The 26,452-nt window shown below is 34.2% G+C and overlaps 4 protein-coding genes across 6 annotated transcripts in view; 2 read left to right on the top strand and 2 right to left on the bottom strand.

The window, feature by feature from the left end:
• Positions 1-447: 447 nt before the first annotated feature.
• Positions 448-1,778, bottom strand: LOC143921190 (AN1-type zinc finger protein 1-like). Its single transcript, XM_077444378.1, has 3 exons — positions 1,336-1,778; positions 1,152-1,260; positions 448-1,071 (listed from the first exon to the last, which is right to left on the bottom strand). The coding sequence occupies exons 1-3, from the start codon at positions 1,620-1,622 to the stop codon at positions 568-570; spliced, it is 900 nt and encodes a 299-aa protein (XP_077300504.1). The 5' UTR covers positions 1,623-1,778; the 3' UTR covers positions 448-567.
• A 1,038-nt stretch (positions 1,779-2,816) lies between these two features.
• Positions 2,817-8,530, bottom strand: Dnaaf5 (Dynein axonemal assembly factor 5). 2 transcript variants are annotated; one of them, XM_077444356.1, is made up of 13 exons: positions 7,335-8,530; positions 7,078-7,261; positions 6,741-6,877; positions 6,588-6,665; positions 6,355-6,512; positions 6,074-6,277; positions 5,447-5,597; positions 5,210-5,374; positions 4,942-5,133; positions 4,707-4,855; positions 4,126-4,318; positions 3,857-4,048; positions 2,817-3,777 (listed from the first exon to the last, which is right to left on the bottom strand). In XM_077444356.1, exons 1-13 carry the CDS (start codon positions 7,981-7,983, stop codon positions 3,647-3,649), a joined length of 2,583 nt encoding a protein of 860 aa, XP_077300482.1. In that variant the 5' UTR covers positions 7,984-8,530; the 3' UTR covers positions 2,817-3,646. The 2 variants fall into 2 exon arrangements, with proteins under 2 accessions (XP_077300482.1, XP_077300483.1); XM_077444357.1 differs by having other exon boundaries at positions 6,588-6,662.
• Positions 8,531-8,924: 394 nt separating this feature from the next.
• On the top strand, positions 8,925-15,787 carry Manf (mesencephalic astrocyte-derived neurotrophic factor). 2 transcript variants are annotated; one of them, XM_077444385.1, is made up of 2 exons: positions 8,925-9,210; positions 14,366-15,498. In XM_077444385.1, the coding sequence occupies exons 1-2, from the start codon at positions 9,163-9,165 to the stop codon at positions 14,543-14,545; spliced, it is 228 nt and encodes a 75-aa protein (XP_077300511.1). In that variant the 5' UTR covers positions 8,925-9,162; the 3' UTR covers positions 14,546-15,498. The 2 variants fall into 2 exon arrangements, with proteins under 2 accessions (XP_077300511.1, XP_077300510.1); XM_077444384.1 differs by lacking the exon at positions 8,925-9,210 and adding an exon at positions 13,546-14,287 and having other exon boundaries at positions 14,366-15,787.
• A 1,487-nt stretch (positions 15,788-17,274) lies between these two features.
• The window catches only part of LOC143921179 (uncharacterized), a 38,783-nt gene continuing 29,605 nt past the window's right edge, over positions 17,275-26,452 (top strand). Inside the window, exon 1 of the mRNA XM_077444352.1 lies at positions 17,275-18,125. Coding sequence (XP_077300478.1) covers positions 17,939-18,125 — 187 coding nt within the window. The 5' untranslated portion in view covers positions 17,275-17,938. The remainder of the gene's footprint in view (positions 18,126-26,452) is intronic.

The following is a 26,452-nucleotide window of genomic DNA, read 5'->3' as shown; positions in this document are numbered from 1 at the left end:
AGTCGAGACATGGACTATAAAGACGGAGAATCAACGCCTTCGAGATGTGGTCCTGGAGACGGCTATTGCGCGTGCCTTGGACCAACAAGCGCACAAATATGTCTATCCTCGAGGAAATAAAAATCAAGGATAGACTGTCTACAATATGCCTGAGAGGAATATTACAGTTCTTCGGCCATATTGCACGAAGAGGTGAGGACAGTTTGGAGCGGTTGGTTGTGGTTGGTGGCGTCGAGGGTAGAAGAGCCAGAGGCAGATCCCTCGCACACTGGACTGACCAAGTATGCACAGCGATGGGCTATTCCATGGTAGCAAGTCTTCGTCTGGCCGAATCCAAAAGCGAATGGAGGCAGCTGGTTGACTGGACATCATAGTCACGATCCTCAGTGATGAGATATACAACTATATATAAATAATTGACATTCAAATTAAATTTGCCGTTTTTTAAAAATTTCAAATAATTTTTATTACAATATTTATTATAATTTAATTCAACATTATGTATATGAAAATCTTAAAAATATAATTTTATATTTTATATGTATGTATGTATGTAGATACATGAGATTAACCAATAAAGTGGACAGTGTTAGTCGCCGCATTCTGGATATAATCAGCTGATACATATTCTAGAAGGATTCGTTCACCATCGACGATAGTCTTGCTGTCTAACAAGTTCTCAATAGATTGATCCATCTCTTTTAAGGACACGCACATGCCGTCAGACTCTCGGAACAGACGAATCTTTGGAGCAGCTTTCACATTATTATCATTATTGACCAAGCATGTGTCACAAATCGAATCTATTGTTCGACCTAACGACCACAGCTTTGAGACGAAAACGGGCTTTATCGAAACATCATTGAAGTCATTACGACTGCATATGTTTCTTGGGGTGTTTTGAAGGTTTTTAGGACTCGCATCAGCTGGTATCCTCACTGCGAAATATGCTCTGTCGGGAATTGATACGCTTTTTTCGCCGATGGCTTTAGATTTTAATTTCATTAACTGTATTTTTAGTGCAGTTTTAGCTTTAGATGTCTGTTCTGCTTTCCTTAATCTTTCCGTTACCTAAAGATGTTATTATTTTGAGTATTAAAAAATTTTTCAATTTGTTTAACAACGAGAATATATAATATTCTATACGTTACCTCTGCTTCAATTAACTGCCTAGTTTGTTCATGTTTCTTATCCAATTCCTCTTCCAATTTAAATTGTGCCAATGAATCATCGGGGTCACAATGTAAATTATAGCACGATCTGTAAATTACAGGCAAAATTAGTGAAGAAACTGATCCCAACTAACACCAAATCAAATTGAAAATAAAAACTTACGCATGAAACCTATGGGTGATGCAAAAATGTTTCTCGCATTTTAAACATGCCATTTCGATCAAGCTCGCCATTTTGCAGTTGTCAGAGTGACATTTGAATATAATTGAATCTGTACTGGAAGCTGTTTTGTCTTTTGGTTTCTCCGCCTCCGAACATTCACCAGACAAACAGTGGGGTAAAAAATGATCTTTGCAAAAATACTTGAAACATTCACACCTCAATGGAATAAAATCCAACCGTTGACAATTTGAATAAGAACACTGTTCTCCTAAACTTGGAAACTCCATATTAATGTCAAATCAAAACTGCTAAGCAACGTATTTTGACGTATAACCTATGCGACACTGTAAATGTTGCCAGCATGAAGTGAGCGGTGACAGTCAGAGTTGTCAGTTAAAAAAAATACCTGTTGCATTTTCATCTGCAAATTTGAAATTGTTTAAGCATAAGCATGTGTATTCTAAAATCTAGATGCTTATTTTAAATATATAGAATCTTCTAGAATCTAAAGAAATACATAACCGACAATTAAATGAAATTAAAAAATCATTCAATGTTTTCGACGATACCTTTTCTTTTTTTAATTTACGTTTCCAATATATTTAGTGCTAGAACTTTTGTAAAAAGGAAATAATTACGAAATAAGTATAGATATATCATGGTAAAAAGATAACTTGGATTGTTCTGAGCTCATATAATACCTACGTTTATAACTCGATGGCGTTTCTCTTTCGAAGGATGCTCGCATTTCCAAATATTAGTGGTCACAGACATGTTATAGCATATTCTTTTTTAATATTGCATGTATACTAACCATTTCCCCAACATGGAATCAATAAAGGCTAATCCATTCCGTTACACAATGTACATAATATGTACGGATGACCGTCACCGCACCGAATGTTAAAAAATCGAAAATGTTCGTTAACCATGCATACATATGAAAAACGGTTAGTATATATCAGTGGCGTGCGGTAAAACTCTCTCCCCCCCGTTGTACATCCTCATTTAATTTGCGCGAGCAGGATACAAGAGGAACAGGCTTTTCCTCCCGTATCCTGCGCGCGCACATTAAACAAGGCTGTATGACAAAAAGAGAGATAATTTCACCACATGCCACTGATATATATTATGTATACATAGTACCGTTTACCATGCACCTTTCGATTTTCGATCTTTGCTTTTTCGATCTTTTGACTTTCGGTGCCGTGAGGTAGACCCAATATGTACACATAATTACATTTTTTAATGACTATTCTCACCTTTAAAAGTACGGATAACCAGATTCATTAACCGGTTAGCTGTCCAATCACTATGTGCCGTACGCCCAAGACGCCTGCAGGCGCGCGGTCTATTACGCACGATTTCTAATAAACTTATTATTAAAGTTTGATATTTTATAATACGAATTTATGAACGCCATCATATAATATATGTACATCATATTTTCTTCCAAAAGCGTACCCATTAAAACAAGATTTTGCATATCGAAAATTTATTGAAAATTAAACACAACTCATTTCACAAATAAATGTTTTGAATGTAATAATGCACACACTCTATATAAAGATTCATAAAAGAACTGTATTGAAAACAAAAAACAAAATTTGCGATACTATAATACTCATAAAAAATGAAAAAAAAAGAATACTTAGTTGTTCAAAGAACCAATAAATAAATAAATACTTTGCGAATTAAGAATAAATCACTTTTCGATGTAAAAATACAGTGCCGCATTGAAATTTTTGGTATTCTTGGCAAATTAAATTTGACTTTCAAGAGGATTTTCTGAACGTCTAGTCTACCATGTCAAGACGGCACTGAAAATAAAATACTACAAAAATTTTGAACAAAAATAAAATTGTGCACCTTAATAAACAGTATAAAATTATAAAAGATAAAACTATAATATTTAAATATGTAAATCTAAGATTTGTCAGGTATCACTGTCGATGGTGATAATGTTAACGAATTAGAATAATTCAATCACGTATAATGGTTCAAAACAAATTTTAAAAAGAAAAACGCAAAACTGGACCATTTTCAGATGAAGTTGACAGTATTAAATACAATTAATATTTCAGTGGGTTAAATTAGCACACTGGTGTGCTACAACAAATGCAAAGCTTAAATATTAATAAGGCACAGTGGCAATACATGCAAATTGACTAGGTTTTAATGTCCACTATGATAATTTCAAAATGCATATTATAAAATCTGATTATATACGTAATACATGATAAGGAAAGTTATCTGATAAGTATCAAACTTTAAATAAATATACACAGCAAAAAAAGATAAATATCCTATTTTAAATAGACAAACTCTCCAGGTGTTTATCAAGATGCTCGAGTGCTTTAGTGTTTTTGTACACTTTCGAACTTATATCCACCTTCCCTTTCAACATTTTTGGATGAACCACACATAGCTTTTTTAGCGCATCTGCAAGTAATAAAAAAAAATTAAAAATGTTAACCAAATGTCAAAACAATTGAAATAATTTGTATTATAGTTTAATAACCGAGAACGAAATCTTGAAAAGTTGTATCGGGATCATCAAGATGAATGAGCATAGCGTTGTATACTGCCTCAATGTGACTATCGTTAGTACTGACGTCATAAGATTCAGGCCGCGCCATGAATAATGTACACAGCGTTTCAACAGCAAACAGACGCACCTTATCGTTACAATCATCTAAACGTGATATCACAGCTAAAAAATAAAGTACTTGTTAAATTGAATTTCTATATCATGTGCACTTAAAAATACTCGATAGTAGTTTTTATCACCTGAATACGTTTGATGTAAATGATCAACACTAAAGCAATTCCTCTTTTTAGCTAGTATCACAAGAGAGCGAATAGCCCTCAAAGAATACAACCTGGTATTTTTCGAATTATCACCCGTAAGGCCGAGTAGATTTGGTAGCAACAAATCTATATCATTTTGTAATGTTTCCACGTCTGAAAAAATTTCAACTTGCTGAAAAAATAAAAGAAAGGTTATAGAAAAAATGCAATGTCATACGTTAATACTAAATATTCATTGGGTTTTCTCTACTTTAGTCAGAATTCTCTCGGGTACCCTTTAAAAAATATAATTTCCACCAACTTCTCATTTCTTGCACTGTCATAGTAAGTTTTTCTCTAACAGGTCTAATCCTAGATGAAAACGTGATAAATGTATGTATGTGAACATCGCGACAATTTATTTTGAGCTCTTATTGTAGATACATTCTAAAGAGCAACTGATTGAAAATAAGTTGGAAGACTGAGTCTGATTTATTATATTTTTTTCTATATTGTCAACTGTACACATGGCAATGCCAGATATCTCGATGGCTATCATTGAGGAAAAAATTGCAACTAACCTGTATACATTTATCGAATTTCACATCACCATCAATTGTAGAAACAGATTCGTTATCTTGCAAAATAGCACACAGACAACACACAGCAGCAGTTCTAAGAGCTTCTGCAGACTGTCCAACGTTCCAAGACAAATTTGGTAGAATAACATCTAAAAATATGAAATACGATAAAGTATACATTAACATTTAATAAACACAAACTACTTGATCTGATTAATTTATTATTCTACTGTACCTCTAAGAATTACGTTTAAAAATGCAGTCAGTTTATCTGGTTCAGCCAGTCTAAAATGCTCGTCTCTCCTTAATAATACTGAACAGAGAGTCGTAAACAACTCTAACTTAACTTCGGGATCGATACCTTTCAATGAGAGAGCCTCAGACAAAAGTGGAGATATATAATGCAAATGCAGGCCAATTGCAGGTCCTAAAACATAAACCACAGTCATTAATAAAAAAAATCAGAGCTTTAATAATCAAGATAACCAAATAAGAAGTTCAACCTGTGTGAATCAAGATGGTATTTAAAATGCATCGATCCACTGTGATAAGCGTCCAAAAGCAAATGGAAGAAGTAATATTTGCTAGCAAATGCCTTATATAATGACAATATAGATCTTCTATGTTCGAACCAAACTTGATCGTCTCTCTCAGTTTTTCAATCAAACCTGAAAATTTAAATTCAAATGTCATCGTTCAATATATGAAATATAAAGCTCTAATTGAATAAATTATCTTACACAGGGCGTGATGTTCTATATCAGTTGTAGCTGGCACTGAATGAATGACAAATATTATATCAAACATTTCTTGACTGACACATTGACAATAAACTCCACAAACGTTCATAACAGCTTCACAAACATTAAGAATGTTCATTTGATATTTGGGCTGAAACGAATCAATATAAAAATGCTACAATATTGAAACTTTTATCATTTAGAATTCAACAATATAGAATTTTAATTATTCTGAAGTAGATTTAAGTGTGATTGGTCAGCAACATATCTAAAGTGACCTGTTCTTTTTACAATATAAGACCGTAAACATTATATGGTTATTATGTCTTCAATATGCATCCAATTTCTATTGGATTGGACTTACTTAATTTTGGTGAGTAATGTTTTAAAAAGTTTTTATCAGAACAGTTTAGAAAGTCATTCAATAATCAAAGCATCAATATATCTCAAAAAATTAGTCAAATATGGAAAAAATTTGCACATATTTGCTGCTTGGAGTTTGAGATTAAATCCAGACAAAATAAAAATTGAATACATCTTTCATTTTTTTTTGTCCGCTAACCATTTATTTTCCATATTTATGACAGTCACCAACTTCAAATTTTCAAATCATTCTACAAAATTTACCTTTTGTATTTGCCTAAGTCGTGGCTGAGTTAACTCTTTAAAAATTCTGTTGAGATATTTAACTCTCAATTGCTCAACTGGAGTCGATTTAATCACACTGGTCAAGATGACAAGACACTGCCACGTATCCAAATCGCAAATCAAGAGATTCCACCAAACGTGTGGTCCAACAAAATAGCCGAAGAGTTCAGCAGCCCTTTGAATCTAAATAAAAAAGATTGAAACTTTCACGAACATTAGTATAATAATACAAAGTCACACTTAGACATGCTATAACAAACCTCCGCGACAACTCTGGGGTCATCGTTTTTAACTCCCTCCGTGAGACAATTTGTAATATTTGTACCATATTGTACATTCTTGGCTTCGGCATTCAATATCAATGAACATAAAACTTGAGCAGATCGTAACTGTGCATCAGTTTGCCATCCATCTAATTCTACTTACAAAAAATAAACTGACACAATATCTTAAATATAAATATTGATGGAACTATAGAATACTGAATGCAAACCTTTCGATATGGCTGGAAGTATCTTTCCCATATTCTTCATAACCAAAGTCCGACAGCCCAAATTGGGGCGAGGAACTACTAAAAATAAAAGTAAAAATACATAATATTCAATCAAAATAAAGTAATAACTATAGCATAATAAATTATAAGTACCAGGTGGATAATGCTTTGGTTTTTCGGTGTCCGTTTGGTCATTTAAATCTTCTTCATTTTCTTTCATGTATTGAATTCCCACACTATCCCAAATTGAATTTGCTTCTTTTTGTATGTCGGGTATAAAATCACACAAACTAAAACATTTATTATAATTTAGAGGTAAATAAAAACAAAACAAAAATTTGATAATCATTGACGGCTACAAAGTTGCAAAAATTCAAAAATAGTCAAATAGATACTGAAAAACGCTTTACATCCATTTTTGTGCAACTTAGATAAGATATTGTCATAAATAAGGAATTAAAGTTATTTAAAAAAAATAATCACACGTTACCTAGTCAATATCAGTGGTATCATGTATTGCCAATATGAATATCTTTCTCGATAATTAAGCATCCAGTTTCCAACTTCTTTGGTGACCTGAAGTCTAACTGGATTACACTCATCAAACAACTTCATAGCCATCGGGAGCACAGAACTCTCAAAACACTTTTCATTACCGTTCATAACGATCGTACCTAAAACATTTTTAAAAATAAAGTAATAAAAATGGATTTATGCGTAAGTTAATTTTGATAGAAAAAAATTTACCGATACACTGAACGGCTGCAACCCTAACTTTAAAATGACGATGTTGGAATACCGCTAGTATAGCCATGCAGAGAGTTTCAGACCTCATATGAAAATCTTTAGGCGCGGCATTTGCCATGTTGGCTACGGTCTCACAAGTCTCCTTCTTCACATCAGGACAATCGTCCGATGCGGCTTTAACTAAAATCTCAACCAAGTCATCAAAGAAAGGAACCAAGAATACGGTTTCGCTATGGCCATAACGAACGATCACGGAGTTGAGAAGCTTGATTAGCGCATGACGCAGCTCTTCTGAAGACTCGGGGGGAGTGGAAGTGATGCGATTCTTGATAGCCGGAACGACGTAGGTTAAAATGTAGTCGGAGGGGGGCAAACGCGCCAGCATCTCGGACAGAATGTTGATGGTTAACTGACGACAAGATTCGGTCTCGTCCGCCAAACATGTCGTCAGCGAAGAATGCAAAGCGTTGAAAGCAGCCGGAAGTAGGTTGTCACTAGTATTGCGCAGTTTGGTTTCCAGGTCGGTGAGGGCGGAGCGCCTCTTTTGACGCTCCTCCGCTCGCAGCCCCTCAACGGCGACGCCCCATTCGCGCTCCTCCGCCCCCTGCACTTCTTCAACCACGCTTTCGTGCTCCTCGTGCTCGCCCATGTTTCTGCAGTTCACACGGCCATTTGTAAACAAATGACGTCACGTGCTTCTTCTTTGTTGTTATATAACCAAGCAATAGCAAACACGTGCATTGCATCCAGAAATAAATACTGATCAAACAAGGAGCGGAAATCTTCGTTACCAACGTTGCATTAATTGGGGCATTGTACTTACACCCTTAAAATTCTAGTTTAAAATATTTATAATTACATTTTTACATATAACAAAAATAATAGCATGCCTACTTTGTACCTAGGGCCAATTTTACAATAATATTTTATTTTAATGGATTTAACAGAATTTAATTGACTTACAACTATACATATATTACGATCCTAATAGTTTGTCATTATAATAAACATTTGTTTTGTTTGATTCAAAACATCAATTGATTTTAAATTTTAATACATATTGATGTATATTAAATGTACACTGATAGTTGTGGTATGTTAATAATTAAAATTCCATCACCTGTATGAAGTCCCAGAAGAGTTATTTATTCAGTCACTAATTTCCCACTTTAAAATAATAAATGAATGCCGAATCCAGATAAGCATAGATTAAAAAAAAAGTTACATTATACTAAAAAAAAAACACATTAGCTCAGTCATTCTTTCAAAATCTCTAATTACACGATTTTATAATCAAACTTAGAACTGCAAGCAGGACGAAAAGTGGTTGCATTTGTTATGCCAGTCGTGTAAAATATAAAAGGATTTTTTTTAATACTCTCTGTCTTCAGAATACAATAACTTACCACAAGGCTTTAAGTTAATGCGTATTTATTTATCCAGATTGTGTATATTCGTATTTTTACAGCGTTTTTGTGAGGAATCTATAGCAATTTTGCAAATTTTTTCTAGTTTTATCATCATATTTAGAGTGTTCGGAAATTCATTAAAAGGTGACCGTGAACGGTGACCTGTTCTTAAATCCCAGGCGGCGTTGATTGTAATTCCGATAATGCCGGTCGTATCGAAAACTATGAGATTATTATGAGATATTACATGAGAAGTACGGATTGTTATTATAACATCTTTCAGAATTTTCAAATATGCAATATCAACCCCAAACAAGTAGTTCTGGAGAAGCTGTTGCAACACTGGAGTCAGCTGTCACTTTACAAAAGGATCGTGGCCGCGCTTTAATCTCGATTTTCTTCTAAACATCTATTGCACAATGGAAGAAGACCATAGTCAACTTCAGCAGTCGGCACTGCTTCTCGAGGTGATAAAACTACTACTCAACCACTAATAATTACGTTTAAACGTGCTGTAAAAGCGCTATTAACTGTTATTGCACATTTTGTATTTATATTTCTTGTACATGTGTATTGAATAACGTAAGTAACAGTTTTCCAGAAAGTTTATCACAACGATATCGAGAAAGCACACATCATACATATGTAGAACACGTTCTATATATGTACATACACGTGCTTAACCCTATCAGCTGACATTGGGGTTAAATGTACCGAATGTCAATTACATATTAAAATTGTTACGCATTTTGTTTCGATCTTATATATGTAATATATGTAGAATAAAAAAATGTTTGCAAGCGATTCATTGGATCAATATTTTTTTTAAAGTTTTTTAAGTTTTCCTTAGATTCCATGTACACGTAAAATATAAAATACATAATTTATTTCATATTTTCATGTATTATATTTGCTGAATATTGAAGGATCAATTGTTTTTAATTACTATCTTATTATATTGTTCACTTTTTTAAAGTTCAGATTAAATATATTTAAATTTATATTTTATTAAAAATATTCACAATTTTTTACATGTAAATATGTGTCCAATAGCTCATCCAGAATTTAATCTTTAAGATGGAGGAGAGGGAGGGGGTATTTAGCGAATAAAAATATTTTTATAATTTTAATAAAATATCCTTTAAGTCAATTTTTCAAAGTTTTGTTTCTTATTACACACAAGGCATCTGAATGGAATGCCTTTGGTGTTGGGTAGGCCAGGGCCTCCTGTCCCTCTACCTCAGTGTGCCACTATGTGTTCATGTCTATTCAAAAAAATTAAAAATAAAACGCAGAAAATAATTCTAATTATTATTAAACGCAGTTGAATATGAGGAGGGGTTACTAAGGGGTTAGTTAAAATGAAATTATCTGGGTCACTAAGTATAAATGGATAAGTGAGAGTTAAATATATCAATAAAAAAAATAAAATTAAAAATCCTAGAAGATCTTTGAATGTGAAATATGGATTAAAGGGAATTTTAAATCAAACTCAATCAAACTCAAATAATAATAATAAGGTGATTAGGGTGATTTCTGCGCTTTAATTAAAAAAAATATAAAAATTATGTCTACCTTCACATATGTATCTACTTTAGTATGCGATCTTCCTTCACATTTTTACTTTAATATGCGGTCTCACTGTCTCAGTTCTCCCGTGTGACAGTGAGACTGAATAATACCGACCCTAAAAACCTAATCTTAAATGAATAGGACCAACCCTAACTTAACCTGACCCTTAAATAAGTAGGTGTTGACTGCTAATATATGTTTTTTACATACCTCTTCTTGCTTTCACTTACGATTACTATTAAGGAAAAATTTTGCCTCTTATCCGATCGTTTTCATACTTTGCCATTTTGCTCGGTTTGGTCATCAATATAATTTGAAAATATTGATGTAATTAAATTAAAAAAAAAAAATCTTAGCAGCCAACATCTATTTATTTAAGGGTCAGGTTAGGATAGGCTAAGTTAGGGTTGGCATAAATCATCTAATGGTGCTTACGGACTAAACCAACGACGATTTTGGGCCAACTTTTTAACCAGCAGTAGCGTACAAAATATCGAAATAAAAATTAAATTTTAAAATTGAAATTAAATATCAAAATCAAGCTAAAGAGCGAGATTGAGCTAAAATTAGATCATCGTTGATGTTTTGAATTACAACAATATTTTGAATTACGACGATACCGCATTTAAAACCAGAGAAATATTATAATTTCTCTGCGTACGAGCGAAAAAAAATATTGTTAAAGTCGTCATGAGATGTTACTGTATTTCCACTTGGATGATCGATAAAAAAAAACAATTCATAAAAAAACGTGGTGTCGGATATCGGTGATTTGTCAAAGGGTTTTTTTTCTTTCGTCGAAATAAAATTAATAATCACACATTATCCGATAAATTTTACCTCTGAAATGATTTAATTACTTGATTTATTTCGACGAGAGAAACAATTGAAGAATAAAAAAATCCGTTTGATGTGACCGACAACACCCCGGGTTAGCAAAAATCGTTGGATCACCCATACTAATACATGATATATTCTCAGTAACTGCGCATTTCGGGGAAGTAAAAATAATAATTCTTTGATTTTTTTTCGATCTTAGTGCGTATCTTCGTAAGTCAAAACATCTTCGACAAACAAAAGTCGAGGATTACCTGTATGTGATTGTTGATGATCTAATTTTAGGTCAATCTCGAAAATTTATTTAAATTGTGCATGTTCTGTTTTAACTTTCAATATTTAATTTTAATTTTAATATAATGATTATAATTTTATTTTGATACTTGAATTTAATTTTAATATAATAATAATAGTTTTAATGTTGATATTAAATTTCAATTTTTAAATTTAATTTTTATTTCGATATTTTGTACGCTACTGGTTTTTAAAGTTGGCCTGTGGGCCGTTCGTTGGCTTGGTGCGCACGCACCATAAGATTAGGTTGTTAGGGTCGGTATTTTATTCGCTGCTGATGATATTTTGATAGAAATGCTTCGACAGCATTATGGGGCGGCAGGAAAAAAAATTTATGATAAACAGGTCGTTGCTACGATACAAATAAAAAAATAGTCAACTGCGATTCAAAGGTATGTACATAGATCGCATGCTAACGTAGACCTAAATATAGACATGCATACTAAAGTAGCACCAAACTTTTCTTATGGAAGTTTTTATTTTTATTTTTACATAGATATAAACCAGGAATGCCTGACAGGTAGACCCCAATGCGTCTTCCTACACAATTTATTACAAATATTGCATCATTTTTATTACATGAATCACTGTCTTTCGAGAGGCTGAACACGAAATTAACAATTAATTAATCCATTGAGACATCTATGGATTTGGACTTATACATAAATTTTTACATATTGTACATAAATCGTACTCAGATATTTGTGTCAGCGGGTCGGATGATTTTTGCCAATTTCAGGAACCGTTTCAACTATGAAAATCAGATAAATTGACAAAGTCTGATAAGAAACGATCGACCTGGAGACTTGGAGATCAATATCCAAGTCTAACCAGCAATATTAATATTAAAGATTAGCACGCGATCGAAACCAGTAATCTCTCGGTGCTAAACATAAACCACCGAGCCATTCTGCTGGCTAAATAAATTGTACGTAGGCATTGAATATTCATCACCATTTCACGTCACGTTTCGCACTTGCATTAACGTTATGGTTAAGTAACTAACAAAATATAAACATTTTTTTCCGAGTATTATTTTCCGTGGGGACATTAATGTTCTAAAATCAAGCATTTGAATAGTTGTAGCCGTGTAAACGAATGAGGAGGTGGGAGGGAGAGAGGTTCGGTGATTACATCCCAAATGTGAATCGCTAACAGGATAATCGACGCTACGAAAATCGCTTGCGTGGATCTCCTATTGCATAAAAATTCGTCACACAGGAAAATTGCCGTATAGAAAACTGCCCAAATATTGCTCAAAATAGCCCAAATCTCGTAAAAAAAAGCATTTGCTGACCAATATTTGTGCAGTTTTCTGTACGGCAAATTTCCCGTGTGACGAATTTTCGTACGACAGGAGATCCGCGCGAGCGAGCGATTTTCGTAGCGGCGGTTATCCTATTAGCGATTCACATTTGGGATGTAACCCGTTTACCGGGAGAGAGGGTGGCGTAAAAATATTCCTCAAAAAATATCCAAGTTTTCATGCGGAAATGAACGGTTCGGTGATTATTCCGCACAAAACGATCTCGCGCACGTTTCCTTTATCTCGATCACGGAACATCTGGTTCCCGAAAATTCCATCCATCGAGATTTACCCACGTGAAATATCATACTAACGAGAAACTCGAGTGCCAGATAATGGGTTTGCTGCAAATGATTGCAAACCACCAGCCTGCATGCTCTTTCGATTGCATTTAACTGTTTGAATTTCAGCATGTACGAAAGACGAGATATTTATGGGGTTGCGCAGATGACATTTCGATGTATGTACATTGATGATTGGCAATTCTTAAAATTGACAATCGTTTGCAGCGCAGGGCCAGATAATACGTATTCGCAATTTTCGTGGCAAAGATTGTGGTGCGCGCGATCGCAATGTGCGAAATAATCCATTTACCGAAAAGATCAATCACTCAAGCCACTTAATATTTATCGACTTTCTTCTTGGAGCTCACGAATAATAAAGCGAGTTATTTTGTTTTTCTTTTTCTACGTTTTCGTAATGGCGTTCACATTTATTGATCTCTATTTTCCACGTGTGCAAATAATGTAGTTTTAAAAATAGGCAAGCCACAGCCTATGAAATTAGCATCGTTAGGTTGGTGGTATGTGCCGATTGACACATGGCGACGAGAGCCGGCGTTCGTGATTGGTCGGCGTGGGGTTATAGTGACGTGCACCAATCGCGTGTCGCCAACTCTGACCGGCTCACTTCCACTCGTCTCGCCGCCAGTTTGACACAAGTCCTGACGATCGCACCCAGACACGACGATGGCGAACTGGTCGAACTGGTATTGGCTGACAGTGAGCCTGGTCTGCGTCTTCACGCAACCGGGAACGTCTCTTCGAGAGGGCGACTGCGAGGTTTGCATCAAAACCATAGATAAATTCGGAGCCACGTTGGAGGACAGCGTCAAATCAGTTCCCAAAAAGATCGAGCAGGAGTTCAAGAATTTCTGCCGAAGCACCAAAAGCAAAGAGAACAGATTCTGCTATTATTTGGGTGGCCTCGAGGAGTCCGCCACCGGCATCCTCGGCGAGCTGTCGAAGCCGATGAGTTGGTCCATGCCCTCCACTAAGATATGCGAGAAGCTCAAAAAGATGGATGCTCAAATATGTGAACTGCGTTTCGACAAGGAGATCGATCTGAATTCGGTCGATCTGAAAAAGCTGAAGGTGCGCGATCTGAGGAAGATTCTCAACGACTGGGATGAAACGTGTGACGGTTGCATAGAAAAGACTGACTTTATTAAACGGATAGAGGAGCTCAAGCCTCAATATGTACAACGCACTGAACTCTAGGAATATAATCAATTCAATTAGTATTAAATTCAATAGGTATTTTTTTAGTGGATGGCGTTTTCTTTTTTTTTCTAATTAATTTCAATATTGATTTATGTATTTGTTTTATTTCAGGCTGAAAAACTGCTCAGCGAAACGGGTAAACTGCAAGAAGAACAGGAAAACATGAAGTTGGAAAAGGAGCGTTTGGAACTGGAACATAAAGTGTTACTATTAGAAAAAGAAAAATTGGAATTGGAGTGTAACATCATGAAAAATTTGGTGGAAACCCAAAATCTTATTAATAATAAATAAAAAATAAAAACTTGATTCGCTAAGAGTTGTGATGTGTAAAATCGTACATATTATAAGAACGTTTACGGAACTGTGGCTCGTTTTAAAATGATAATTTGCATGACAGACTTCAATTTTAATTATGTGGCTACTTATTTTTAGGTCGGAACTGACGAATATTAATTTTGCACAATTTTCACTACAAATTCATTATTTTAAGATTAAGTTATTAAAAATATTTGTACCGTTTCAATATTGCACCATCGTAAGATATGTTTTCTCATTATGATAATAATTTATAAAACAAGCAGATTTAATGCCGTTTTGTATTGTACATTTGCTATTCTAAATTAATAGATACAATTTTGATACTCATTTTCAAAACTGTTTGTTTCTATTTTTTACATCCATATATTTTATAATTACATTTGGGAATTACTTTATCACATTAATTTATTGTCTTAGCTTATTATTTATAACTATTGTGTATTTATAAGAGTTATTTATGATGCAGTTTTCATATTTTTTTGTCTTCAATTATGCACCCAGTTTCAGTGATATTATTTATATCTCCTTGCGTGAATGAGTGAATGAATGCTTGTTTGAAATCTGTTCATATTAAAAGTAACCGAATTATATTTTAACGTAATTCTCAAAGATTAATTTTTATACATATTTGTTCGCTCATATCCATTTTTTTAATTTGAAATCAACTGTTATGAAAGTTACACTGTGTTTGGATTTATTTTATTGCATTTATTTTCAAATAAAATGACCATAATGGTCACCAAATATTATCATTATTGATTTTCATTTTATCTATGTATTTGTCGGAGAAACAATTATTTTTGACTACATTTTTTTACAATCTATGTATATCATTACAAAGATGTATTGGATAATAGGTAATTGATTGAAATTGACCATTGTAAGTATTTGATTAGGTTTATTTGTTAATTAAATACAATAATTTTAATTGATTATTTTATTTCAAATATATCTTGTCATAAGGAAATTTATTTTCCATGGATTACTTTTAAATTTATACATACATACATAATTATAATGATTAATATAATAATAAGTGATAATACTTAGCTGCTTAGATTCGACCTTAAATATATATTTAATTCAATAATATACAATTGAATGTCAAAATTACATTGTTTAGTTGTATGTGAACTTTTGAACTCATGGTTTGAAAAATAATTTTAACGTACTTATATGGATTCGAAGAACAATTACAAGAATGAATTTTGAACTTAAAATATCTAGACTGTTTACAAAACATTTTTCTCCACATTGAAGACTAAAAGATCGAGACGCACACCAAATTATTAACATTGTTCATCGAAACATCGAAAGAAAATAATATCAATTTTGAAAGTACATATATATTTATCTACGAGGTCAGAGTTTTCGACTAAGAAGAGAAATAAGATCAGGCCCGCCTCGAGGAGCTCGGCTGCCTGTGTCAAAAATACTTTTGCTGCCTCCCCCCCCCCCCATTTCTATTTTTTTCACCATTTTCAATCACTTCATTTTTATTTCTTGATACTATAGATTCAAATGAGATCCACAAGCGATCGAACCGACCACATTGTTAGTTGTAATACATTTTAAAGGCGATCCCGAATAATTCTAATTAATTTTCTTCTAACTTAGCTTTTTTTATTAATTTATATTGTGCGCCCTATAAACGTTTAGTCTTCCGTCGAGATATCGTTAATTTAAATAATATTATAAAAACACAGTTATAATTTTATAAAATTCTTTAAACGATCGAGGGAAGACCGAAGAGAACTCACGTAATCAAAATTTCGTAACTTTTGAGTCGTAAAAGTGATACTTTTCGGAGAAATTTGTAAGTATTAAACTTCGTTGATATTATATTTGTATGGCAGGGTTGCTGAGCACGTGCGTTTTCGCCAACTAATCGTCATCTGAGTGGCGTTCAAATATTGTAAGCTTTGAACTAATTCTAAGAATTGTACGCCGTAAATAAAATTTATTGCACCGAACACGGTCACTTTCCTTGTTCACGGTCACAACCTTGTTGTATGGGTTTGCATTCTAAAATAGTTACTCAGTACAAAATATGCATAAAAGGCGGCCGTTATAACATCTGGCAAACATCTAGAAAAAAGTGTTATTTTTACCATTGTTCGCCTTTTCGATTTTTGTTTCACATCGAGTAATAATGAAAGGGGACCTGAGATTTTTTGGGTTTGTGGACGGCCGCCGTGTGATTTGCACAATTGGACGGTGCGGTGGGGCTCTGAATAAGATGATAAAATATGGACCATTTTTATTACTAACCTCTTCTTACTTTCACTTACGATCACTATTATGGAAAAATTTTGGCTCTTATCCGATCGTTTTCATACTTTGCCATTTTTTAAAAAATACGCATGCGTATGTGAATGCAGGTAAATATCTATTAAGTATGTTCGCTGAAATAGTAAACTGTAAGACAGTGGCGTCGCTAGGAGTGGTGTCACCTAAAAAATATTTTTTAATAATTATTTATATTTGTTAAATATTATGAGAGAAAAGCGCCAAAAGAGAAGTTAAGTTCAAACGTTGTTTCTGGATTGCGTCTCCGTCTGACTGAAGTTTCCCAGGAATTCGAACAAAAACCAATTATGACTCATATTCAATACTATATAGCTACGCCGGACGGATTTCGCGGTAGCTGAATAAACACAGAAAGCTGTATACATACATACAGAAATTGTAATGTGGCGTGTAGACGCTCGAGGACCGTCATACAACAAATACATATGTTGAATTAGCGTTTTTCAAGTTGAATAATTTGGTGTCGCTCCAAAAATAGACCGCACTCCCCGCATGGGCGACGCTACTGGTAAGATAAACATCGTTGAAACCACGACATTTTTTTTTTTCATTTGTTGGTTCGAACCAATCAAATGTGTCGGTGAAAAACAAAAAAAAATGTATGGTGCTGTTAAATAATCGATACTTTGATAATTAAATTGGTCCAACGTTATCATGGGATATCGCAGGTGTTTTTGTGGCATCGAAAATAATGATCAATTGCAATAATGGCGCCGGACGTAGACGTTACGGCCAAGTGATCTCGGTTGACAAACGAGACATGGCCGGCATGTGAGTCGTCCGAGCCGCAGCCGCGCCAGTATCGGGCCGCGACCCGCTCCGATTGGGCTTGCGTGTCGTCGGTTCTTCGCTTCGTCGGCTCGCTCGTGATTGGTCGGTGCGGTGCGGTGCGTCTGTGCGTTTTGCCTGTTTGCGTGTCTGCGTCGTCCGCTCCGAGTGCAAGTGCGCTCGTAATGGTCGCGGGCGTGCGGGTGTTGGGGGGGCACAGCCCGCCGCAACCACTTTCGCCACCCCTCGCCCTCACCCTCGACACCATCTTCGCCCCCGCTGACTGAGATGGAGACTCACATGCAGATGCAGACGCAGACGCAGACGCAGACGCAGACGGAGATGGACGTGGACGTGGAAAGAAGGCGGGCCCCTCTCGGGAGTCTGCCTCTTCTGTTTCTGATCCTGGCGGCCGCAGCCTCCGTCGCCAGCGGTCTACCCCTCAACGTCAACACCGACACCGACACCAACAACAGTCAGTATACGTTTACTCACCCACCCACCCACCCCACCCCGCCCAACCCCACTGCCCTCCCCCCACTACTGCGTGTTTGTTGTATCGAACTGTCACCGCGATTGATGAGAATCCTGTAAGAATCTCACATCCGTTTCCGTTTGTGTACATTCCGTTTGTGCATTGTACAGCATCATCACTCACAAAAATTAATATTCGTGTACTTATACCGTAGGTAATTAATTGCCATTCGGAACTTGAACGCTCATCGGTCGAATCGCTCGGAACGAAAATGAAAATTTTAAATATTTAATTAATCATTTAACACCAATTCAAATGTTTTGTTTTTTCCGGATCGAAACTTACACTCATTTGTTTCGCCGTGTTTCTTTTTTTATTTTACAGTTTAAAATTCGATTGCAACAATAAATTCGAATTAATATAATTCCATGTACATTTTTTCGAGCGTGATAAATCGCTTAACATATTCATATACATAAATGCAATCTGACTAACGTTAGTTTGATATGTATGGGGTTTTTTTTTTGATAATTTAATTATACGCGTGGTTCTAGTAAATTAATTATATGTTAGTACAATAGTTAGTGCATGCCTGATAGCATTTCATTAGATGATAAAACAGTAGAAATAATCGGTCATTATTTATATTCAAAGCAAATAATAGACATATCTAGTAGTATAGAAAAAAAAAAAAAAACGTATGGAATTAAGATGAAGTGCATTTGTTCGAATGGGCCCCTTTTTTAATCATAAATGCCACTGCCCGAAAAAATTTTTGATCAATGTGTTTTTCTAGTAATGACGTATGAATGTATAACTTGGATATTGAACGCCAAAATGCTACACACAATCAAATTCGTGTAGAACGCTGTATGCTCGGCATAACCAGCAGCGTGGACTAGTGGTTAGCAAATTATAAATTAGGTCACAGGTTCGAATCCCACTAGAGTCCTGCTGCTGGCCATATCTTGGTTTGTTACTCCAGGTCGATCGTTACTCATCAGAGTTTGCCAATTGTTCTGATTTTCATTGTAACGGTTCCTTTAAATTTGGTATCTCCTTTCCTATCTCTCTCGCTAACCTTAAGTTATTCAGCGTCTTGACGTTCGCCAATTTGATTAGAAAATTCTGCAATACTTTCTCCATAAATATCACTGGATGTTTTTATGAATTCGCATTGTGTAAAATGCTCATGTATATTGATTGTATTGTATCTGTATAAGTGCGATCTGTAAAGGCGAGTGTTTATGTTCTACGAAATAAATAAAATAAAATCACGAGGAGAGATGGGAAACGGAATATGTAGGTGAGAAGTATGACAAGAGTAGTGGATGAAGTGGGAAGACTTAACAGATTGAAATTGAAATATGTAGACGGATCACGTAATTAGAAAAATGAACGAAAGGTGGACAAAGGAAGTGCTGGAATGCTACCCGAGAGAATGTAAAAGGGTGAAAGGAAGGCCGCGAGGAAGATGGGTGGACGAAATTAGAAAATGTGTGAGGTTGGAGAAGTCTTCATCCAGCAGTGGAAGTTGAATGGCAGTAAATTATAATAATTTTATATGTATGTTATAAAATTTTATTTTAAATGTCAAATACGTATCTCAAATATAAGTAGTACTCGTTTGTACAAATACATAATGCATTATATGTACATGCATACACATATGTATATCTCATCCCGGCAATGAAAGTAACATCAATTAATGAAATAACCAAATAAAATTTTCAACAAAATAACAATAGAAACTCATTTCATATATATATAAACGCAATAAAATTTGAATAAAAAGTGTTGATGAAATATCATTTTTTTGTTATCTTCGTTTCACATTTGAATACATATCATAAACATTTATTCTTTATTATTAAAAGTAATTACTTTGTAAAAATATTTATATGTAAAATAAATAAAAAAAAACAGCTGTTGGTTATGATTATTGGTCAAGTAAATGCAAAAAATCAACTACATATAAGATTGTGGCTTCGGCCATTTTTTAAGTGGCAATTGTAACAAATGTAATAAACTTTGTAACAAATGTAATAAATCTAGTAATATATGTAATGAACAAGTCATAAGATTGACCAGTTTTGCACAAGCGACGCGTGAATAGATCACTTTTCTGTTGGCCATGGTCATTCCCCTGGTATCTTGCTAGTTCGAAGAATGTTATTGGACACCATGTTTCATACTTTGTTTTTATTTCAGCTAATGTGTGAATATCTCATTCTTCTGTGTTTCTCCATACTACATAAGGTGCGAGAATGTCGCGTTCTACAATTTCATTCTCACTACTCGGTCAAAACTAATCACAATTCATTTATTTAAATATGTGACTGTTGGTCGTTTATATCCATTAAAAATGATAATAAAATCTAAATTATTATCAATAAAAAAATACCTAATTTTCGTAAAACTTCCCCCTAGGCTTTTTTACAAATGCATACATTTTCTAATTTTAAATAAATGCTCAATAAATATGTTTTTCTGCAATTATTGCATTCAAATTCATGAAATTTGTTTATCAAACTCTTATTTGATAGTTGAAAAGTTACTGTATTCGTCATACTGTATACAGGATATTTCTATCACATGGGTGATAAATAGCGTCACTCTGATTAAAACGAAAAAATACAAATGATTAAAATGGTTTACTAGAATTTTTATATTACATATATAATATTATAATCATTATTTATGCAAAAGTGAGATACATGTTCAATTTTCAGCTTGTTATCAATTTTTCAGGCTGGCATAAAAATAAGAACGGTTTTAAAATCGCATTCGATACGAACTAACACGTACAAGTTATTTGTGGGGGTTTCAGGTACAAGATACGTGATACTGATCGTTTAATTGTCATTCCATTCGATTACTCATCGTTTAGTGTTTGGATAAATTAAAAAGTACATTGCATTGCTATGGGGTCAGGATATGAGTAATTATTATAATTGATCACCATTTGGCAGCTCACCTGCCATGCGATGCAGCATTCAGTATCATCATCGTATGTATGTACACGCCTTTTTAATCTTGTATGAATATTTTCGTTTGGAATGTTGCCATGTGTTTCATTTGCATGACACGGTTGTACATATATTTTTATATTGATAATTATGGTAATGAATGGTAACAGTGATGTGACCTCACCGTACAATTCAATTGTTATAAATATATATGTACACAAAGCGTAATAATATACCTATAATATAATCAGTCTTTAATTATACATGTTTAGAATTGGCTTCGATGTTTTTTATTATGTATATATGTATGTATGTACATATATGTCATAGTGAAATAGTAACAGCAGTGAAATTATAATTTCATTGACGTTTCAGTGGAATCATAACCAGTTACTTTTTCACTGGGTGTAAGTTCAATGAAATCATATTCAATTACATTTTCAATGGCCCTTATTAGTGAATTTATTAATTTTGACAGTTAGATAATAGTGCGTCGCCGATACGAATCGCGCCACCCCACTTCACAACTCCTACTCTCCTCCGCATGGTCCACTATCAGCTTCGATTTGGCTTTTTTTGATGCCACATGTGTGGGACTGGATGCGGAAGCAAACACATCATAATATCTTAACCCTTTGGCTGCTACGAGGTTTTTCAATGTCCAAGCGAAAAATGCTAACATTTGTAATTATTTTGAAAAAAATTAATATAATATTTTTTTTTACATACTTACTTCGCCGAACACTCGTAATTTTTATAATACTTTATATACATTTTTAAGAAGCAGTCGTGGACTCGTGCTCTCTCTTTCTGTCTTGCTTTTACATGCGTGCGTGCGAAAGAGATACCTACATATATACACTAAATAAGTTTTGACGATTGTTTTCCGAGGCTTTATTCTTTTCAATAATCTATTTTTAGATATCGATGTATCCTTACAACATGCGATATATTCGAAACAGTTAGCGGTCTCTCTCTCTTTCTTTCTTGGTTTTAATTGTGTACGTATGAGCGAGACACACAAGGATGCGAAGTTTCTAATAATCAAATAATTTTTCAACATGTATCATAAACATTTTGTATGCATTTCAGTTGCATTTGATTGATTGTTTTTTGCCATTTATTTTAACTCTGCAAAATGATATCGGACAGTGAAAGTGATGAAAGCGAAATAATAGCTCCTCGCCGAGGAACTCGACAAATCAGCAGCTCTACTGATTCTGAAAATGAATTTATCGATAATAATCAATTCCCAAGTAATAACTCCTTATATGACATTGACAACGAACCCGAAATTTACTTTGATGATGAACCCGAAATTGAAGAGCTTTTATTTAAAAAATTGATAAATATTTATAAAGCTTGATTGAAAAATAAATATAAATACGTATATAAAAAAAATGTTTCGTGCCACTGATGCGCTGGTGGCTCAAAGAAAGTATCGAAATACGACAATTAATGACGTCAACAACGATCGTCGTAGCAATCTTCGCCGATTTCAAAACAACGATTTATCGTTGTTGTAGCAGTCAAAGGGTTAACGGCCAACACTTATTTATTTAAGGTTAGGATAGGTTACATTAAGTTAGGGTTGGTTTTATTTATTTAAGATTACGTTGTTAGGGCTGGTAGTAAGTTGTAATTCGAATTCGTACGTTGTAATTGTATTGTTATATCCGTACTCACTGCTTGAGTCAGTGATATTATAACTTCACTGACAATCACAGTTAGTATTTTAATATTTCAGTTACTCGAAACAATTGGAGCAAAAAAGCAGCAGTGTCCGCTTAATCAGCGTGATTTGTGTTATCTGGGACGTCCTGTTGTTAAACAAATTGTTGTTTCAAATTGCATCCAATGCAAATTTTCAATCTCTCTTCAAGGATTCGAACAGTTCGTCGACTCGGTTTCAAAATGTACTTCTTCATTATTGTCCATGTTCTTTTTACGACGAGGTAGTGCTTTAATTCCTGGATTTATTTTACGTTAAGGTTTGCTTACGAGCAGTCATGGACTGTCTATATACGTGTGCGCAGTTTAAGACACATTGAGACAAAAGGTTAAGGGACTATTGAGTACATACCTCAATAATATGATTTCAGGAATTAGGCACACTTCAAGGGAAGGGGTAGAGTTTTGTAAGTCACAGAGATTTGACAAAATTGAAGATGGATCGACGTTCTCAGTATTTTATTTTGCCAAGACAGTATAAAGTATGTAAGTTGTGTAATTTAAAATATTCAGTTCCTATGTGTCGTTATTGATAAATGGACCAAATGGCATGAATATGCCTTTATTAAAGTAGTGGATAATGTGAATACATATTTGTTCTACCTATAGTTAACAAATGACACATTCCTATCACACTAATATTAGTGGATGATATTTAATCGTTTCAATTCGAAAACTTCTTATTAATTTTACGAAGTGTGACTCATATTGTCAAAATTCATAGAGTTTCAATATTTCGACATTTCCTTGTTACGTAGCTGATACGAGTGTATTCGAATTTGTTTACTATTTATATTGACGAGTGTCTTCAAACACTTGTTTGGCTGTGTGATGACTGGCACGCATATCATTAGTTTACAATGCGAGACATGTGTCTTTACCGAGCCCTTTGCTCCCTAGATATACATAACTGGTGAGTCATTCTTCGGATATGCCTTTAATTTGACCGCGCTCATCTCCACCGATTAATTAATCACACTCGCCACATCACAAAACGGTACCCATTGTCCTTTGAAAACGAGCCGGTGGCTGTGAGTCTACAGTCTGGACGTTGACGGACCAGAGGTTGAGGACAATCGACAAAGAGATGACGCACAAATATGTACATATGTATGTATGAATGTTTGCTTGAGATTATTGGCAACGAAAACTGCAAAATGTGTGTGCCTTCGAGCTGAGTCATTCTCAAAATTGCAATTGCAACGTTGTTGTTGTTGTTTTGAACGTGTGCGAAGATTTTTGACTGACACTGAGATGTAAATAATGATAATGGTCCAAAAATGCATGTGTTTTTTGCAGTGGATACAAGATTTCTTAATTTTCTAAAATACGCTTTTGCTTTTTTTAGTTTGGGATGGATTGCTAGCATGTAATCAATCTTCCACCAACTTGCAATAATATCTCAAGACTCGTTTTCCCAACTTTTTGGTGTATTTCGTCGTCGAGTTTGTATATTTACAAACTACATGTATACGAAAACGCCTTACTACTTATTTTACGAGATAAACATTAACTTTTAAAAAATATTGTAAAAATTAATTTTTAAAAATATTTTAAAGGTGTGTTAATAGTTTAAAAAGCTATGCATGATCACAATATGTCTCGTATATTAAATATATTACATACATGTATACAAAGAACATTTTTGTATACAATATACAAACTCCTGTTCAAGCAGACGAAAAGTTGAATAATCGTGTCTCGAGATTTACGGGGGCTGTGTCCCTAAAAATTTTTAGATTAGAGTGCCAAAGGCGCCTCTACCTTCTAAGCTCAAACATTTTTACTCGGCAAATTCTATTCATTGGGTGAAGGCGCATTCTCTTTTGAATTATAATTCTATTATTCTTATCAAAAAAAAATAGTTTTACATTTCAACGACGCTGTGAAATTTTCTGTAACATCGCAAACTTTTTTCGGTATTTTCAAAGATTGTTTACACTATTTTCAGCTTCAATATATCGCTGGAAAATTCTAACTGATCACTTGTAATTATATTCCTTAAATAATTCCTTATTATCTGACACACGATGAGAAGCGAAAGTAGCAAGTATCAGAGAAGTTCGTTATCAAATTGTTGACGTTCATGATGCTTTAATTAATTTATCTGAAACTGAAAGAAAGGATCCCGGTGTAGCTAATGACGCAACTACATTAGCGGGACAATTAAAAGATTTCAGATTTCTTGATTCATTAATTGTTTGGTACGATGTTCTTTTTCAAATAAACGTTGTTTTTAAATATGTGAACGTAGTTTTTCGAAACGTAAATTGATTAAAACTTATCTTCGGTCTACAATGTTACAAAATAGACTCTATCTACTGAAAATGATATCGCTGAAAATCTTGATTTTTCAGCTTAAATTAAAGATTTTGATGAAAGAAAGGCTCGGAAAGTTCACTTCTGAAATATTATTTTCTTTATTTTTAAATCCAGAGGTTGGGAAACCTTGTTAACCACTGTGCTGTCGGTTCCAAGTCTGGAAGAAGAAGGATGGTAACCAATTTTTAAAAAAAATTCTAGGGGCGCTTATAAAAAATTGTACACGAAGAGAACTGCATTATGTATACGAGGAGAACTGCATTTTGTACAAGAATATAACTGCAAACATATGTACTTGTAAAATTGTTTTCACTCTTAAAGTGAGTGCTTTTGTAAGTAGGAAGTTTATCAGTTTTTTCGTTGTGTATTTGCTTCAAGGTTTTCCATGATTTTTAAGGAAACAACTTAATTGTGATCTATTGACCTTTGAAAATCTTTTTTTTTTATGCAATAGCTATACTATTTTTTTATTTATCGTTTTTTCAAGGCAGCCATAAGACAATTTCGAGCATGAGGATTGCGTGAAACAATCGAAGGCTCTCGCGATGTCAGTGGAGAATACTTGATAGCGTATTGACTCTCTTTGTTCATGTCAATTAATATGGCACAATTAAGCTTAAGGCTAATTAAGTAAACCTTGATAGCGCTGCAACCCCGATCCTATGAAACGAGGGCGTTTGAAGCTGAAGTGAAAATTAGATCAGATCTGGGATACATTTGAGTGTCTTCGTGTTGATGGGGAGTACAGAGTCCACTGTTTGTAGGGTCTTTTTAGACCGTTCGAAACTTTCAAGGCATTGTTTACATTTAATAATTTCTTCTCGACAATTTCGTTGTTGACAATTCATTATACCCAACGGTAGATTGGAGTTTGCTTTGAAGATTGAAGATCTGCTGAACGCAAGCTGGTGTACTTTCTTATTAGCACTGGCATACAAATCAGTGTCAATTGTTTCAGTTGTTTCCTCCCTGTCGAGATAAGAACAGTCTTAGCTCGGAGCACATTTTGAAGAAAACCGCTAATGAAATTTCCGACCTTTCGTGTGTGCTACGACCGGGTGATTTTTGAACGTGTCGTTATATGCCTCTCATCGAGCGAGTGGAGCTTCCGTCAATGGCAAAAATTGACAGTACACTTTCTTTCTGACATTTTTTTTTTTTTTTTTTTTATAATTGGAATTGTGTCACTTTTGCTTACACTACTGCGGCGGTAACGTATGTGTGATGTAAGAAATGGAGATTTTCTCATATGACAGTATGATTCATCATCTACTTAAATACATAACTGCGTTGCAAACCGGTATT

The sequence above is a fragment of the Arctopsyche grandis genome, chromosome 13 (genome assembly GCF_051622035.1).
Source record: "Arctopsyche grandis isolate Sample6627 chromosome 13, ASM5162203v2, whole genome shotgun sequence".
Taxonomy (NCBI): Eukaryota; Metazoa; Arthropoda; class Insecta; order Trichoptera; family Hydropsychidae; genus Arctopsyche; species Arctopsyche grandis.
The sequence above is the reverse complement of the archived record's forward strand: the minus strand, read 5'-3'. Positions and strand labels throughout refer to the sequence as shown.

What these genes read in the sequence shown, in the direction of transcription:
- Dnaaf5 (XM_077444356.1), bottom strand. Translation starts at nt 7,983, where the DNA reads ATGGGCGAGCACGAGGAGCACGAAAGCGTGGTTGAAGAAGTGCAGGGG. An exon ending in TATAGAACATCACGCCCTGT is followed by an intron (nt 5,375 to 5,446) that starts GTAAGATAATTT and finishes TTAAATTTTCAG; the next exon opens with GTTTGATTGAAAAACTGAGA. An exon ending in AATTCGATAAATGTATACAG is followed by an intron (nt 4,319 to 4,706) that starts GTTAGTTGCAAT and finishes TTATTTTTTCAG; the next exon opens with CAAGTTGAAATTTTTTCAGA.
- Manf (XM_077444384.1), top strand. Translation starts at nt 13,721, where the DNA reads ATGGCGAACTGGTCGAACTGGTATTGGCTGACAGTGAGCCTGGTCTGC.
- LOC143921190 (XM_077444378.1), bottom strand. Translation starts at nt 1,622, where the DNA reads ATGGAGTTTCCAAGTTTAGGAGAACAGTGTTCTTATTCAAATTGTCAA. An exon ending in ATCACCCATAGGTTTCATGC is followed by an intron (nt 1,261 to 1,335) that starts GTAAGTTTTTAT and finishes TGTAATTTACAG; the next exon opens with ATCGTGCTATAATTTACATT. An exon ending in GGCAGTTAATTGAAGCAGAG is followed by an intron (nt 1,072 to 1,151) that starts GTAACGTATAGA and finishes TAACATCTTTAG; the next exon opens with GTAACGGAAAGATTAAGGAA.